General features: G+C 35.9%; 1 protein-coding gene across 1 annotated transcript in view; it reads right to left on the reverse strand.

Moving 5' to 3' along the window:
- Nucleotides 1–792: 792 nt before the first annotated feature.
- LOC109037212 (cubilin) overlaps nt 793–19,052 on the reverse strand; it is a 39,764-nt gene continuing 21,504 nt past the window's right edge. Inside the window, exons 4-9 of the mRNA XM_072303741.1 lie at nt 15,134–15,262; nt 13,569–13,705; nt 10,997–11,171; nt 8,760–8,873; nt 6,604–6,725; nt 793–4,892 (exon numbers count right to left, since the gene is read on the reverse strand). Coding sequence (XP_072159842.1) covers nt 3,898–4,892; nt 6,604–6,725; nt 8,760–8,873; nt 10,997–11,171; nt 13,569–13,705; nt 15,134–15,262 — 1,672 coding nt within the window. The 3' untranslated portion in view covers nt 793–3,897. The remainder of the gene's footprint in view (nt 4,893–6,603; nt 6,726–8,759; nt 8,874–10,996; nt 11,172–13,568; nt 13,706–15,133; nt 15,263–19,052) is intronic.

The raw sequence follows: 19,052 nt of genomic DNA on the forward strand, positions 1-19,052 counted from the left end.
AATAGACAAAGGAGGTACATAATGGTGTAGTAACTATATGGTTCCGCGTCGCTTGCCGTTGTTAGTCTATTACGTACCTCCTTTGTCTATTTCAATCATCCACTTTCCATCATTTTCATCATTTTCGTCATTTTCGCCCTTGATTAGTCTATAGGAACCACCCATTTCAACCAATAGGATTTCTCCATACTTCCTATATCTTCTTTGTCCATCGCTTGGTCTGTCAATTTCAATAATCAGCTCACAGGTAGATTATCTTGTTGGGGGTTAAACCGACAAGCTACAAAGGGACACAAAAGACAAAATGCACTTAAAAATGTATTCAACAATGGAAATTCTGTCAGCTAAAATTAATAGTGCCTAAATACAAACTTTAACATATACTTTTCTTTTTTAGTTTAAAAACAGCTAGGTATGAAATATTAAAAAATGAGGAATTTTTCTCTGTGATATCCCTGGGTATGCTAAGAAACAATGGTGAAGATATTGGATGGAACATGAATTTAATTGATGGGCATACCTCTTTTTAACAATGGTGCCTGCAAGTCTCTTCTAACTGAAGATCATAAGCTCAAGAAGACCGTTTACCCATAAGTAATAATTTTTAACAATAAACTTGTCTATTTTTAAAAGACAACTCCTTTAGGAAAATGTTAAAATTTACATGAACGGAAAACCAGGGTTTCCAGGTTTCCATAAATTCTTCATTTTCTGTTCTAAACTATTTTCGCTTTTCCCCTGATTCAAATATTGTCGGATTCCCTGACTCTCCTTCCATTTTGACTTTTCTTCCTTCTAATTATGCTGCCTTCTGTTAAATGCTGCTTGCAAAATTTCCCTAACTTTTCAAATGAATTTCCTGACTTTTCCAGGTTGCTGTGAGTTCCTGACTTTCCAAGTTTCCCAGACTACAAGTAACCCTGGAAATGCTTTTCCAGTTTTTTTAAAGTAACATTTATGAGAGGTACTTCTGAAATGGAGTTTTAAACACACAACACCCTTAAGTATCCCAAAGAATAAATTGAGTGTTTGAGCTGAGCCTGTGAAAAACTTACAGTTGCGATTCAATCCAGTAATTTTGAGCCCCAAACATGAATTATTCTGAAAATAGTCACATTTGTTTTTGAAAGCGGCTAAAAATAAAAATATTTCACTGGTAAATTTTCCTTTTTGTCGAAAAACCAGGAAAATCAGTGATTCACAGCAGGATTCAATATTCTGCCGTAAATCTTTGAGTGCTTTTCGTTTAAAAGAAAAATCCATACATTACAGGTCCAAATTATCTCTGTTACATCTACTCATACATCTTTTTTTAGAATGATTGAAATATTAAGCTGAAGATAAGATTCTTTTAATTAGGTGTTTGTCATAAAATTTATGTAACAGCATCAGTGCACTGCCGTGCCAAGGAAAAACAGTGTACAGGCATTTGAATGTTGCATAATTTCCTCTCAGAAAATATTTATTTTTGAGGATATGAATATTTTTTTTTTAAATTTGCAGACACTTTAGTTCAAATTACAAACCAAATTCTCTGAAAATTTGGAGACATTTTCCTACCGATTTTCCTGAAAATTCAAGATTTTTTGAGGAAATTTTGCAATGTTAGTAGGTTCATACAGCATTACTCCTTGGCAAGGCAGGGCTCACAATAGTTAAAAGAACTGAAATCAAACTATTCCTTGTCCGCAACCACACACCAACTTCAAAAAAACTGGAGGAGGTTCATTATTTTTTTTCACTGTTTCATTGTATGTTTGTCTTTCATTGTATTTCGCTGTTTCACTGAATTTTCATTGTTTTTTTTGTTGTTTTTTTTGAATGAGTAACATTAGAAAGATTTATAAGTGGCAATGAAATTGATGATTCGCCAAACAATTCACTTCCTTGGGTGATTTGATGGCCAAAGTGCGAAACCACGAATCTCCATTTTCAAGTTATTACAATGACTAGTTTTTTAAAGGAAAAATAAAGTGGGACAGGAAGTGTACACTGTATAACGTTACAAATGGAGATACATGTTTTTGCACTTTGGCCATCGAATTTCTTCTGGGAATTTACAAATACAGAAAAACATCAGCGTACAAAGAAAAATTCTACATTAAAAGAAATCACAGATATCGTAACATTTAAATTGTGACCAAGCCATGCACGTAGGGGTAAAATATTGCTCCTCCTTTCACGTTTCATGAGCTAGTTGCAGTTTTGAAAACCTTTGCATTCCATTTGAAAATTATTGATCCTGGTTCATATTCATTTAGTATTAACGACTTTCTATTTATAACTCATCAGTTACATCAAAATCAATCAATTTAATATTGATCAATAGGAGAAATAGTTTCATAGTTAAAAATTGTGGACCGTTTAGTATAAACAGAGTTTGTAGCAACGCTCATATCTTTGAAGGAGAGAATAAGTGATAATTTTTTAACGAAACATTCTTCTGTAGGCTCATTGTTGAAATTGATAGACAAAGAAGACATAGGGAGTATGGAGCGATCCTTTGGATTGAAATGGTTGATTCCTGTAAACTAAGGGAGAAAATAATGGACTAACTGTAGGGTCTCTCGTGGGTTGCCGTTAGTTAGTCTATCGCAAACACTCACTTCCACCAATAGGATCCCTCTACATCCCTTTTGTCTTCTTTGTCCATAGCTCTGTCTATCAATTTCAACAATTAGACCAATGTCTCCAAAACGAAGACATCTCAAATCTGAGTCCTGATAATTTTAAATAGCTCCTATTGCCATTTACACACGAAAATACAGGGTTACTAAAGAAAATAAGTGCAAAAATGAAGATTCGAGAAAATAGACCTAGTAGTGTCTGAGAAAAAACTTTTGTTCAAAAAAGCCTCCGTCCTTTGTAATATTGTCACCGATCATCCAAAAAACTCTTGGAAATCGTTTGATGATTAAAAATCGGCATATTCAATTTTGACTGTATCTGTGGGGCCTTTTCCATTATCATGTTAGGTAAGACAATTGTAGGTACTATCTTCTGCATGCTTTTACGGTTGCATTTTGGACTAACAACAAACAAATTTTAGAATTAGAAATCGGCAGAAAAGGGCACCATTACACTCAATAAGTACAGCTGCGAGGTGGATTAATGCCCCTTGACTGCTATTTTGCATGAAACAAAGTCAATTTTTGTTTAATAGGTCTTGTTCTTGTACATGGGGGACAAATTTACTTGCTCTAATTGAATCAGTGAGTTTACCTAAGTTGGATTAGAAAAATTTTAAGGGAATCTCGATATTGAGACTTTGAGCATTAGATACTGCTCTCTTCAGTAGAGCTGTACTCTAACATACTCGTTAAGCAGTGATGACCAATCAGGCAGCTTCTTCGAGAGGGGCATAAAAAACAAAATTTAAAAAACCTGAAACAAGATGCTCAGCAAAGTACCTAAAATTTTGTGCTCTGATATTGGTTAACTATTGTGACTGTTCAATTTTTAACTTTCATTAACTCTTCGCTCCTCATAGAATAATTCAATCAGGATGTCTGAAAAAAGTTAGAGGGTAATATGCTAATATTTATACTTACTTTCGCAATTTTCGTGCAGAAATAGTTAAACTACTGTTTTTAATACTTCGGTATATTTCAACTTAAAAATCTAAGTAACAAGTATGCTCATCAATCTGTAGGTCTTTGCAAAAATCTTATCGCGATTGGCTGCAAGTTCTTGACCCGGATCTGAACTTTTTCTTTCATGTTTTATGGGTTCTTTTTTTTAAAAAAAAAAAACGGCTGGACTGTTTTGGAAACATATTTACAGAGGAAATATTTTTGAAAATCCAAAGGGACCCTGATTTTTCCCAAGCAATAACAATTTAGAATGTACAAACATAAGTTTGACACCTCTTGTCAAACAATTTCAACGAGAGTGACCTCACCTATATACAAAGTGCAAACTCAGTAAATTAACAATAAATACTAGAAAAATGGCTTTAAGAGGGCTCCTACTAATGGGCATTGCGTGCGAGAAGGACGATGAGGGAGATGATAAAATTGAGGATGTCTGCCCCGAAATTCGGGTATTTGCTCTCACGACTTGTGACTGCCATTTAATGAAATACTGTGGGAGCGTCCTCGTCATTGCTGTCAGTTTGATGACAACAACATTGAGCCTCCAAGCAAGATTATACACTTTGTGCTTGTCTCGCGGGCAGAAAGTATGTATGATAGGCCCTAGATGATCTGACGAGCCCTCTGAATATTCGTACAGTGTGAAATTCCACGCTGTACAAGGACGGTTTTGAGATGTTGCTAATTCTAGAGTTAGTTGTCTATCCACATTCGAATCTAAAGTCCACGAACACATTTGGTGATAGTAGTAATTTAATTCACCTCCTCCAACGATTCGTGTAGAATGCAAAGAACCTGAGTGATTACTTATGACATGATGACCACAAGCACCATCTAAATTAAAAGAATAATCAGTCTTATAATTAAATCCTTGAGCAGTCCAACTATAGTGAGCTACGGAATAGACCAGCCTCAATGGGGACCAACTTCTGATAGAGACGGGTAGCCAGTCTTCGTGAAAATTGCCACAAAGGCAAGAAATTTGGGCACCATTGTCGTGCATGAATAACAGATGATCGACATGGGAGAGAGACACGAGATCAGTGTTGCAGCGACAACCAGCGTCTCCACATTCAGTTTGGCACCCAGGTTCGTTTGACAGTTTGAGTGCTGTGATTTTGAGCGTGATGCTCTGATTGAGAGCTGGTATGAAGCGATGTGCACATACTAAACGACCCTCAACATTCCAGTATATTTGCTGGTTTCCAGGATTCGTTATCTGACCACTCGATAGGCTGTTTTCACCATAATAATCGGTGTTGCATAGAGTGTCCGGTGCTAATGTACCATCTTTTTGTTCTGAAAAATGAACACAGATTTAGCATTAGGGCTTGATTTAAATTACAAATGACAAAATGCACCAATTCATATAATATTGATGGTGTGAAACAACAAATCTCAATTGAAATGTTTCAAAATGTTCGCTCCTATTTTATTTTTTCAAAGAGAGACGAGTCAACTTCATAGCTTCAAACTCGTACCTTTTCTGCTAACAGAGAGAAAAATCACAGAAATGTTCAAATTATTACGTAGACTAGTTTTCCAAGAAAGGAATAAAGTATGACGGGAAGTCAAAGGTACATGCAACAACAAATAATTTGTTGTTGCAAACAAAGGTGCATGATTTCACACTGTGGCCGTTAATACAGTCCAAAAAAACTGTGATGACTTAAACTTAAATAACTTTTCAAAAAAAATATTTGGAACATAAGCTCTAAAAAAAAGTGATCGACATTCATAATTACAGTAAAAGCTTGTTGTGTCGAAAAATTTGTTTTCAAAGACTCTCAGTCTTAAAACTATATTTACCTATGACCTATGATTGTGGGACGAGAAAAATCCTAGATACTACATCTCAAGAGTAAAACAAAATCTGTGCTAGTTTTAAGCTAATTGTAATATGCAGATGAAAAGAAATGTTTTGTAAAAAACCGATAAAGTAAGTAGATTGTACTATGGCTTTTTGGCAGATAATCATTATTTCAATAAAAAAAAACTTTACTGAATATTCTTCTGGTATAACAGGTCCAATAATACCTTCAGGTCCTGTTTTAAAATATTAGCCTCGTAAAAATTGGAGCTTTTTTCTTCAACATAAGCAGCTTCTCTTCTGTGAAAATCAGTGTAAATTAACCTGAACCCTGTTTTATCACATTGTTCATTTTGAAAATGTCAAGAGACCAACGAAACATTTGATTTCAGTAACTTTTGGTCTCAATAAAAGCTTGATTTGGCACTAATTGACTGTGTTTTTTAAATGGAGTTATCTTACATCAGAAGAAGGGTTTCGTTTTACACTTTCTGAATTTCCTGGTGTTCATAGATGACGTCACATCACTGAAAGATTCTTGAAAATATCTTGAAGGGGAATCTTATTGTTCAAAACCAAACACTGGAATTTCTAGGAGACATTTATACCTCCATAATCTGCTCATCACTTTCACAGCTTGTTTAGGCACGTTATTTTCCTTGCGTATTTTCTCTTTTTCCATTTTAATTTTTTTTTTAAAAAAAAAACTAGTAAAAAACTTAAAGAAGCAATTTTATCACTAATTTTTATATAATATGACTGAAAAATAAATTTCACATTACTTTTCTGCTCACTTTTAAATATTGCTTGAATCTTGTAACACACCTTAAAATTAACATTGAATTCTAGTGAATTTTTAGACTAATCAGTGTACTCAACTTCAAATAAAACTTTACAAGATAGTTTTTTGTAATCTTCTCGTAAATCGACAAAAATTAAGTACTAAATTAAAAATGTTGAAAAATGTGCATAAAATCCAAGGCTTTTTTTAAATAAAATTCATAAAAATAGGTTCTTTTCGTCTATGAAGACTTTTACTTGCTTTACAAAACATCAAAGATTGACATTTTCGTCAGGGTTGAATTTTCCCATCAGTTGCTCAGGTTTTTTTTTTTTTTTTTATTTTTTTTTTTTTTAAATTTTGATTTTGAACAGGCATTGTTTCTAGGGCAGTACTACAATTGAAGTAAAAATTCTTACCATCATGAAAGGCATACGCTCCATCAATATGTTCTACGTCTGCGTAAGTTTCCCCCAAGAGACGGTGCAAAAGAATAGAGAATGTATTCCCTGAAGACATCAAAGTTTCATGTGAGTGAAACCTGGAAAAATAAATCGCATCAACTGATTATCAAGGATTTCTAGAGGAGAACTAAATGAATAAACTATGAGTAATATTGCTGCGCAAATGATGAGGAGTACAAAAAAAGGCCTAGAAATAAAAGCCAAAGCAGGAAAATTTCTTCATTTCACATGAGGCTGAAAAAAATGAATTTACATGGATAGATAGCTTGTTGTACTTGAAAAAATTGTTTAAAAAATGAAATTATAAATGCAAAAGCATGCATTTATGATTTGCCCTCAATGACTCGGAGTAAGAGTGATGCAATGTGAACATAGTATTTTTCGAAAAGTATGAGCACCAAAACTTCACAAGCTTTCGTTCCTAAAATCTGTCATGAATTCCAGATCTCATGATTGTTTGGCATTTAAGCTCTTCGAAAAGTAAAAAACTCATTTCAGAATACCATCTTTGGAGGAGGATCCAAAAAGACATACTTTCTGAAAATATTAAAAAATTAATAATGAACATCAGATTCTGTAGGTACTGAAAAAATACAAAATTTCTGTTCATATTTTCATAGAAAATAATTTTTTTTTGCTGTCTCAAAAGTCTTGTCCCAACCCTTGTCCACACAAACAAGTGTGGTCAGCAAATAGTGGATCGTGCAAGCTTAAAAATCATTCTTTTAGCTTTTCTTACCTTGTTAGGCTGATTTTGAGCTCTTCTCTCTACATACCTATGGCAGTTTAAGATAATTTTTTTGGGTGCTGAGAAAAATTTTGACTGAAAATGTTATCAGTTTTCCTGTAACGATAAGCTAATAGGAATTCTCCTTGTAATCAGAGGTCTCTTGCCTCGTGAGACTGCTGCACCTAGGAGGGATCTAGAAAGGGGGCTGCCTCCTGGAAAATGTAGGAATTGTTCAACTCCGAAAAGCTGTTTTGGGACACATTTTGTCGGTGGAAACACTTCAAGGAAAATCATTTTTTTAAAAAGACTGTGCTTTTCACAAGTGGCTCAACCATCCTCATAAAAAAATACTGAGAATCGCACATGATTTTTATATTTTCTTAGAATTATTTCACAATTTCGATTCTTCATTTTTTATACTTTACTTAAACAGCTGTGTACGACAAAAATACAAATTACATCATTGCGAATAAAATTGGTCCTCACCCTGCAGCGCTTTGCACTACCTATCTACTTCTTTTATTGAGCAATTATAATAAGCCATGCTTTCCTGATGGCTGCCACTTTAAATTTTACTATATTTTTTAAATTCATTTCCAGAGTAGAAATTTTAAAGTTTTTATTTTTTGTCTCTTGGTTCGAATTTTCTTTGGCAGAATTCCCTCCTTTTCAAAAAATAAAAAAAAAAAATAGAAAATATGTACTTATTATTTTGTTCCTACATTTGTCTTACAGGTTAGAGAGAGCCATTGAGTATACCTCCTCTCATGGATACGTAGTGTCATGCTTTGTGCCACCACTTCTTTTCCTCTATGTTTAACATAGATAAAAATATGTTCTTGGTATGTAAGTTAGACTGTTCTAGAGTTCTTGAAGAAAAAAGGTCTCTTGAGTTTCCTTGTAAAGTGCTTTGTTTACGAGATAGAGACTGAAAAGGCATACATTTTTGTCCCGTTGATTCATAGCAAGAGCTCCTACTTCAACGAACGCTGCACTAGATTTTTTGCCATGGCCCTACAAACACTAGACATGGTGCGCAACTCAATGAAGGCCTTCTCATTGGTTATTTTCTAAAATAAGATTTCAATTCAGCAAAAAGTTGTAAAGGAAGGGAGCTATGTTCACCTCCTGACCCTGAAACATCACCATTTTTCTCGTTGATTTTTTTTACTTTTTTTCTCCTTCAATTTGTAGTCAAATAATGTAAATCTCCTTCCTTAACAAGTTGGATGAAGCCTGCCTCTCTGGTAAAATTGTCACTGCTTGTAGAAGATAGTAATTTTCAAGAGTGGATAACCTTGAAAAGTTTGACAGATAGGAGGTGATAGTATCTTCCGAACTAAAAGATTGGTGCCCGAAATGATGGTGCAGGATAACTTACTTGCCACTAGCATCACGGGCATGTTTTGTCTGAGGGCTACAAATCCGCTTCATTGGTTTATTTCCTCCTATCGGTCCGTCATACAGCTCCAAATACGACTGACAAGCAGGTGCTCTGAGAAACAGAGAAAAACATATAAGTATAAAAAACCAAGAGACAACAGTTTCTACCTGGAGAGACTGTTGCTTCAAATTAGAAAATTATTATTCTATACAAAGTGGGGAACTTTTTTGCGGATTTTTCAATTGAAATAGATGCAGAATTTATAGAAGTGAAAAAAAAATGAAAAACAAATTGGGATCAAAATTTTGTGAAATACTAACAAAAGTTTTCGTGTTACTGTGAAACATGAAATAAAATGCAATTAAGTTAAAATGCAAAATTAAAACTGTACGTAAAATTTTTGTTAACATTTATTGGAATTTAATCATGAGAAACTTGTGACAGTAGAGGGTAGCATTTGTTTCTTTGAAAAAAGGAGGATATCGATGGCTACAGTTGAAATGTGCAAGCCTTCATTTGCACCGTTGTAAATTTCTGTTCAAATTTTACCTTTTTAAAGGAGAGCTATATGAACTTTTTCCTTGAAATTTTCTAAGAATTTTTTCCATGTGTGGAAGGTGAAAAAATGAATCTTAGGTTGGTATATTGTTTTGTTTTTTTAATACCTACAGTATTATCTCAGTGTAACCTTTTTGAAGAGAAATTAAAAGAAAAATATTATTTTGAAAAGTCCTGTATTGAGGAATGACTGACCAGGACTTGAAAAAACAGAGAAACATCATATGTAACGAGATACAGCTCTATTAAAAAAAAAAAAAAAACAGAACAAAAATGACTTAGGACTGTTGAAACACCCCAATAGATTTGTGCCTTTCAACCTTACCCACTGATATCCTAGCTGTAAATTTTAACATGAATTGATTTCCAGAAATTTGCACGCCTGAAATTTACTAGTCATTCATTAAGACTTTTAAGTGATTTTTAAGTGCTTCCACTGGTAGGAATGTCCTCATATGGTTAATTTAAAGTAAATTTAAGATTGTAGTCCTCATGTCATATGCCACTTCTTATTTATGCAGTATTTTGCCAAATTTCAGTTTTAAGGCACAGTATAAGTACCTACTACACAATCTAAGTACAGAAGGATTTGGTTGCCACGCCAATTTCACAAGGTTAAATCTTAAAGAAACCACATTACCAAAGATGCAGCTAGTTTTTAGTCTTCCTATTTTTCAAAAGAGAAATTCTTCTTTGTGAACCCTTTTTTGCTCAAAATGTTCAAAGTGATGAATTTTCCCATCTTAATCTTTTTGCTCTTTATTTTTTTATTGCTATGATTTTACGAGAAATAGGTGATTTTTGACGCAATTTAAACTTTTCATTACGTAGTCCTCTTTTTGTGATTTTCCCATTTTAACAAGCAACCATTTACAGCCGGCCGGTCGTACGGTCAAGACGTTTTTGCACTTTGATTAGGGACAGCAGTTAAAAGATTATCTTGCTCACAACTAAGCAATAACAGAAGGTGGGAGTGAAGCATATAGCTAATAGGCATTGAGGCTTCACCAAAAATAAATCATTTTTGAGAGCTACAGTTGTAGCGTAGGTGCAATGCCTATGAGCTGTATTACCTGAAATTGATCTTGGAGTTTCCATAAGTTTTTTGATTATTCTCTGCGTTAATGCTGTGATTTTTCTTTGATTCATCGTACTGTACCTAACTCACAGTTTGAATAGAGATAACTTTGGCTCTGTCAAACTTTTTACAAGATCATTTAGAGTTTTTATAATTCTTTTAATTTCCGATTCTTTGACCTTTTTTGCTTTAACCTGACTTCAAAATATAAATATTCTCAGACTCTCTCAGGTCTTCGTTCAAAACCTCCACTTGGACTTTTTTTCTTTAGATTGCACTGACTTCTGAATGGAAGATATCTCAACTTCTGGAGAGTTAAATTGAGGAAAAAGGCACTTTGAAGTTGTTTGTGCTCTCTCCGATGGCACCAGCTAAAATTCCTAAAAAAACCTGCAAAATTCCCTGATTTTTAATGTGACGTCTCTATCTTTCCAGCTTGCACACACCTGGGACAAACTTTTTTTCAAGGTAAATTAGGATTCATTTTAGTTCTATCCATATCCAATCCACTCGAGCCAAAAGTGGATAAAGCGTTTCTATTCCAGAATTACTGGCACAAAGCAATTACCAGGCACAGGGCATTACAAAGAGAACTTACTTTAATTTGTAATTAAATACTGAAAGATGGACGATATCGTTGGGATTGCCCACAAAAACGATGGAGCAATTACGATGGTGTTCCAGAGGGCGGGAGTTAAAGTGACCTGTTCTCGAGTCATTAGCAAGAATTTGGATCCCACATCCATTGTGTGAATTATTACCGTAACTTTCCACTGAAAAAAAAACACATAATATGGTAAATAGTATACTTCCAAAAAAATAGAAAAAGCAACACTTTCATGAGTTCTTGATTTCAAAGATACAAGAATTTTTAGGTATGGAGGCATGAACTTCTCCGACAATTAGAATGTTCTCCATCTGATGACTGACTGCACTGTAAGCTTGTTTCGAGAAAAATACTTCCGATCTATGGAAAAACGCTGTATGCGCCCTCAGACGTTGCCATACATCTTCAAATAAAATTCGAATTAACATGGAAAATTGTATTTTCCTTCAAATTTTCTGGATGACTTTGTTCTCCATTTAATATAAAATATCTGAAACTTTAAAAAAAAAAATTATGCATAACTTTCCACAGAAATAAATATTTTGTTGAGGGAAATTTGGCGACATTTGAATGCTCATACAGAACTCTTCCAAGGCAGGACTCTAGAATAGAGACTAGAGACTCACAGTGATAAAGAAATATGATCCAGTGAGAACAAATTTAAGTAAAAAACTCATTCATTTTTCTCCCCCTGTTCTTCCTTTTTTTCTTACTTGAAAGTGCTTTTGAGAAGGAATATATTTTTGGGCAACCAGATATTCAAATCGACTAAATTGCATAGGTAGGTAACGCTTAATAAATGGATCCATCTCAGCTTGTGATACAGGAAATTTTTGGACACTTAATTTTTTCCGGAAAAATTAGGAACCCAATATTTCCTCTTGGAATTTCCACCACTTTACGAAGAACATTTAGGAAAATTTTTAGACAAAAATGTTGGTGTTTTCTATTAGAGTAGGTGTCTGGGTTGACGGACATGATGCCTCAGGTGATAATTAGATGAGAGTTGGGTCGAGAATTTTGGATGTGGCAATCATTGCTACCAACATGAAAACCTTCGGTTGTAGGTGCACTGTCACCCCAAAAGAGTATTGTTTTGTTGTGATGAGGGTTGGCAGTAAGCCAAAATCAAACTTAATCCTCTCACTGAAATTATCCAATGGTGATCCATCAGCTGACTGACTTTTAAATGTTCTTCAAAGTCCATAATTTCCCAGGATTGAATCTAGTTCAGGAACCCAGTGCTGGCAGCAAACTTGCTCAACCATGACCTGCACCATCAAGGCTGAAATTTTCCCTCAGAAATATAAAATGTATACCTACCTACGTTTTGAAACACCTTATTTGGTTTGTGTCATTAGAATTTCACTATCAACTTGTTGAAGCGGGTGCAACTGGATGGCCAAAGTGCAAAACCATGCATTTCCATTACAATGCTTCAATAAGTCCACTCCTAATTTATTTCTTTGAAGAGAAACAGGCCAACTGTATAGCTTGAGATTCATGGGTGTTTCACGATAACTGGAATAGTTTTGTCGCCGTAACAGACACCGCATTATTCGGTAATATTTTTAATAGAAAAGATAATCACTCGAATTTTTTTGCATTAGTCTTCAAAAGGTTACGTATTATAACGTTTTCTAATATTTATTGCTCTACTTCTCAATTAACATTATGTAAATTCCGAAAATGTGCTGTCTGTTAGGCGGTAAAAAAGTCAGCGTAACAGACAGCACATTTTCGGCCATTTATATATTAAAATTGAAAAGTAAAGCAATAAATCTTTGAAAAGCGTTATCACACGTAACCCTGTGTAGATTAATGCAAAAAAATTCAAGTGATTATATCATTCCTACTAAAAATATGACCAAAAAATGTGTTGTCTGTTATGGCGACAAAACTATTCCAGTTATCGTGAAACCACCCTCATACAGAATATTCTTTGAGCAGGAGGAAAAATCAAGAAAGTTTTCAAGAAATTAAGGGGACAACTTTTCAAAAGAAAAAATTGAGTGTAACAGGAGGTCTTCGATGCCGAAGACATGGTTTTGAAGTTTGACCATCAAATTGTTCAAAGAGATAGGCAAAAGCTTCACAGAGAAGGCTGATGCAGCATACTTGGAGTTCAGCATATTTTCATAGCATTAGTATCCCTCTAAATCCGCATGGTTCATTAAAATTCTTTGCAACACTACTGGTGAACAAATATTGACAGTGAAACTACCAGACCACGTATCTCATTTGCAGTGCTTAAAAATCGCTGCTCCCATTTTATTTTTGTGATGAGGAACAAACCAATATCATTCCTTGACGTTTTCACAGATTTTTTTCATACAGAGAAGAAAAATCACGGAAGTATTAAAGAATTGACGTTGAGTAGTTTTTCATCTAAAAAATAAAGTATGACACAAAGACTGCAACATCGCAAACCAAGGTAAGTGGTCTGGTACTTTCACCATCGATATATGATAATGGTTATATTGGCAGAGTACATAAAATTTGACAGGTGTGTGTTTGATGGATGCCACAATTACGTGAAATTAAAGTGAATGGGGATTCTTACTCCTGGCAGTGTATGGCAGCTCTGTCGTTAATGCTGGAGTGGTTTCAGTCGTCATCACTGTAGGTATCATTTTCTTGATGAAGGAAACAGAAGCAAGAAATCCTCGGTAGTCGTAAGGCGGTATTGAGGGACCTCCCCTAAAATGAGAAAAGAAGGTTACTTGGAAATTTACGACTTGATACAAGTAGTAGTGCACAGAGAAGGTGGGACTAGGATAGAATGATTCAGTGGCTATGTCATTCTACATATTCCATTGCTGATTGAAGGCCCTGATTAAACCAATACATAACTTCACTGTATTAAAGGCAAGGGGGTGAAGGCATCTGAGTGTTTTTGCAATCAAAGTTACTTGTCTTCGATAAGTCATTAACATCTTAGTGATTTAATATTGAGGATTGCGTAATGAAACAACTAAGTAAATGCTCAACACAAAACTCCGACTTGAGGCTATGCTTTATTGTGTTGATAGGGGCCATTTAACAATGAGATAAGATATTCTGAATTCCGCAAGAATGATGCAGCCACTACTTAAATGAGTCTATGAGAAGATTGAATGTTAGCGAAAAAAATTAGAGGAGGGCCAAGCAGTGTCATTAGGCACAAAAAAACACTGGAACAGACTGGTTACTACTGGCTGAGGCAACATACTATTCATTTAAAAAAATTTAGGGATTGATCATGGATTGAAATGAATTGATTGACACAGTCATCTGGTACCTGAATGGAGCACATAATTCTTGAAACTAATCATGGTTCTTAGTGCTAGTCAGGTTTGTTTTCCTGTCTGATAAACTTTGTGAAAAGGAGAAAATTTCTGGTCTTCATTATCATGTCTCGGCACAATATCATGATCTTCATGTTCAAAGGCGGTCTATGAGAAAAACCTTTGCAAAGAGATGACATTTACGCTACGCCACTATACTTGGTATGCATGGTGAAATAATAATGTCTCGAGGCGTGCTGTCAACTAACAAACAATTTTTGTCACTATAAACTTCACGATTTATTATTACTAATTGTAAAATTATTGAGTAACCGGGAAAAGTTGTGTTATCACTAGGTTCTGTTATCATTTATCAAGCATGAAGCGAGTTTACAAAAACCTAAACAAAACAAGTCGAACAAGTGCGCATGCGCCGGCATGCGCTAGTAACGCGACGCAAGAATGCAGCTTTGTGATTGGTCAAAACAGCGGTCATACATTCAGTGGCGCGTGATTTGAATACGCTCGTGTTGGGTGAGATCCTTGATCTAATTATTCAATAAATTGTCATCTGTGCTGTCAAAACGCGCCATTTGAGGCGGAGGAAGGGGCGCAGGCCCGGCCTTTGTTCCGCCTCTTTAATTAATTTTCAGTTTTTTTTTTTTTTTTTTTTTTTTTTTTTTTTTTTTTTTTTTTTTTTTTTTTTTATATAAATCCAGGGGATTTTCTGGTACCTATAATATGCTCAGAATCTTCAGAATATGACATGCACACAAAGTGTATTCCTTAACATGCAGTCACTTAATATATTTCACATCGTATACCTAGTAGTTAAAACACAAAGAGCGACGAATGAACTTACTTGAACTCAAATAAAAGATGAGGCCCTGAGAAAACGAGCTCTTCTTCTTTATCAGAGCAGATGGTCATCAGAAGGTGGCTACTGTTGTTTGGGCCCTGGTAAATATTGATGTGGTGACTGCTACAGTGACTGGAAGAAAATAAACAAATCAATAAATATTGAAATGAATGGAAAGTCATATCACGGGCCTACTGTGTCGTGCTAAGGAAGAACGCCGTATGAACCTTCAGGCGTTGCCAAAATTCCTTTGATACAACACGAATTTCCTGATGAACTTGTGAAAATTTTCCTTCCAATTTTTCAGATAATTTTGCGCGCGATTTCAACTCAAGTTCCTGAAAATTTCATGGAAAAATATTCATAACGTTCCGCAAAAATAAACGTTTTATCGAAGGAAATGTGGTAATTCTCGAATGTTCATACGGCGTTCCTCTTTAGCAAGGCAGTATAGTTCAAATGAGGGAAGGATCAGGAAAAACGTACCATGGCGGATTTTTAGCGCTAAATCCGTCATTTCTTATGCAAGAGAGGATTTTCCAGGTTTCAGTTCTCACAGAAAAACGAAATTTCTAGGGGTTTGTGAATTCTAGGAATCACCGGATGTCATGTTGGGTTCAACAGCCAAAATTGCCCGAGAATTCACCCATGGCATTCCTGAGAAATTTTTTCGCATTTTCAGATATTGCCCAATGCCCTTTGCACACGTCGCAAGTGTTTTGCTGAAAGTGGGGTCATCGATGAGCGATGCACTGATGACCCCCACTTTCAACTTAAAACTTGCAATGTGTGCAAAGGGCATAAGAAAGTTTCTGTCGTCGAATGAAAAATTCTGCCAATTTAACCAATGGAAAATCTCAATTGCATAACGAAATTTTCGTGAGAAACGTAACTGATAGGAGAGAAGGAATAATTCTCTTTTCCTTACTCCTCCCTCATCTCCTTTTCTTGCTACTTTTCTTGCTGTTTTCCTACCTCTTTTTCTTTCTCGTAAGAACATAACTTCATTTCAATGCTGCGAACTCTCCTCTCGCAAGTTTCACATAAACAAGGAAAATCTTGGGCATATCAAACTGAAAATTTTACTGATTTTTCCTCAGGTCTCATGCAATGATTAGAAAAATTTTGGATTAAAATTGCACAGGTGCATTTTTGCAATAAAATCAATTATTGTTCGAGTCAATCTGCACTGAAAAAAAATTCTCGGCGTTTTTACCAAGGTCCGTTGGTACTTTTACCATCTCACTTTTTTACCAATTATTGGTGATTTTACCAAGACAGACTGGTAAGCTTACCTAAAAATCGGTAATTCCCGGTAACTTTGCCATTTTATCTCGGTAATTCTACCACAGCCGATAAAAGATGTTGGCGTTTTTACCAGGGTCCAGTAAAATTACCGAGGAAGTCAATAATTTTACCGAGATTTCTCGGTAAAATTACCAATTCCATAAATGGTAATTTTACCAAGAAAAAACTGGGATCAAATTGAACCCTGAATTCTTGGTAATTTTACCCTTTTCTAAGTAAATACATCGAGATTTTTTTTTCAGTGTGGCAATCTTAGAATGGACTCACGCTCCTTCGCCTTCGAGACGACTTTCCGAGATATGACGGCATAATAGAGCGTGGTAAGATGGACGGGAGCGCCGTAAAAGAACTGGAAAGCTGCATGAATAAAATAAATGCTCGATGGAAGGGGGGGGGGGGGGGTTAAATGCAAGCGTTTTTATTGCCCCCGATGAAAGCGGAAAATGAGGTATGAAATAATCGGGGTTGTGGAAGCGGGGGGGGGGGGGGGGGGGCGGCTCATGTAACAGAGCATCACGGCGAGGTGGAACTACAAAAATGATTCCACCATACTGCCGTGCTAAGGAAAAACGCTGTATGAGCCATCAGGGGTTGCCAAACTGCCTTCTACAAGTCACGAATTTTCAGGAACATTCACTGAAAAAAAATTCTCGGCGTTGTTACTAAGTTCCGTTGGTACCTTTACCATCTCACTTTTTTTTACCAATTATTGGTAATTTTACGGCAGACCGGTAAGCTTACCTAAAAACTGGTATTTTTACTGTTTTTTTTTTTTTCAGGTAAGAACACGACTTTTATTGGTAATCAATTCCCGGTAACTTTGCCATTTTATCTCGGTAATTCTACCACAGTCGATAAAAAAATATTGGCGTTTTTACCAAGGTCCAGTAAAATTACTGAGAAAGTTCAATAATTTTACCGAGATTTCTCGGTAAGATTACCAATTCCATAAATGGTTATTTTACCAAGAAAAAACTGGGATCAAATAGAACCCTGAATTCTTGGTAATTGTACCCTTTTCTTAGTAAATACACCGAGATTTTATTTTCAGTGTTCGTGAAGAAGTCTCCTCCGATTTTTCACGGGATTTTGTTCGTAGTTCGATCTAAAACGTCTGTAGGATTCAAGGTAAAATATTCATGCCTCTCCTCATAAATGTATATTTTTGAGAGGAAATTTGGCAACACCCGAATGTTCTTACGGCGCTTTTACTTGGCACGGCAGTATGGGTTTATAAGCCACCGAGTTCGCAGTTCGAATACGCCACGCCGTGTAAAAGGCAATGATTTCGAACGTTACTCGGTAATGACTTCTCCTCTCGACCGTGAGGCAACAAGCGTCGTTTCGCGTAAGTGCAAGTTTACAAGCCAGCGTCGCGCGCTTTTCCAATCGATTGATTCCGATCTGCACGAAGCACGCACAAGCACACTGCCGTGCTAAGGAAAAACGCCGTATGAGCCTTCAGGCGTTGCCAAATTTCCTTTGGTAAAACGCGAATTTCCTGGTAAACTCATGAATATTTCTCTTCCAATTTTTCAGATACTTTTGCTCGCAATTCCACCGAAAAGTCCTGAAAATTTCAAGGGAAAATATTCATAACTTTAGAAATGAACATTTTATCGAAGGAAATTTGGCAACTCTCGAATGTTTATACGGCGTTCTTCCTTAGCACATACAAGTACACTCTGCATGCCGTGCTGAAGAAAACCCTCGTATGAGCGTTCGATTCATGATGCCGAATTTCCCTTGACTGGATTTTTATATATCGTCACCCTCTGGCTCTGGCAAAGGTATCACAAGCGCCATGCGACGTTTCAAAATTTCCACCGCTGTCGCATTTTTTTTTACAGAGATATTGTTCAACGAAGCTGTCCGGAAATTTCACTGAATTTTCTTTATGCTGCCGATAAAATTCAGGGAAATTTTCGGACGGATTCAACCAACAATTTCTCTGGAAAAAAATGAAACGGCGGCGGAAATTTTGAAACGTCGCGTGGCGCTTCTGACACTTTAGCCGAAAGGTGACGATATGAGGAATTTTATGAGATAGGGTTGGAGGATGAGAAGCTAGCCGAAAGGACTACGTGCAAAACGGGCCATTTGGGGCTCGGGGCCGATACCTTTGAGACTTTCCCTATTCATTCACCTAACAATGCCCCATCTTTTCCCAAAGTTTCAAGCCCCCCAAAAATTTTGGGGAGACGCGGCGGGGGGTCAAAGTTAAAAACCGGCAAAATTTTCGCGAATTTATTACTCGAAAACCAAGAAGTTTTGGAAAACGCGGTTTAAACGAGCGTATTCAGCGTGACGAGAGCTTTCAGAAAATGTATAACATTATAGGGTTTTGTCAACTTCAGCTCGAGTTATCGCCTCCGAAACGCCGGAACGCTCAAAAAAGACCCCTTATTTTTTCACGTTTGGGCCGATTTAAAAAAAAGCCATTTTTTATTTTGATGAAAAACTGATATGTTGTTCCTGACTCTCTGTAGCCCCTCTGGCTCTTTACCGCATGCTGGGGAAATGTTTTGGTCGCGAGTTATAAGAGCAGAAAGGAGCGAAGGTCGGGAAAATCGGCTATTTTAAACTGCGCGCGCGGCGTTGATCGGAGGGAAAA

This window comes from Bemisia tabaci, chromosome 8 (genome assembly GCF_918797505.1).
Source record: "Bemisia tabaci chromosome 8, PGI_BMITA_v3".
NCBI lineage: Eukaryota > Metazoa > Arthropoda > Insecta > Hemiptera > Aleyrodidae > Bemisia > Bemisia tabaci.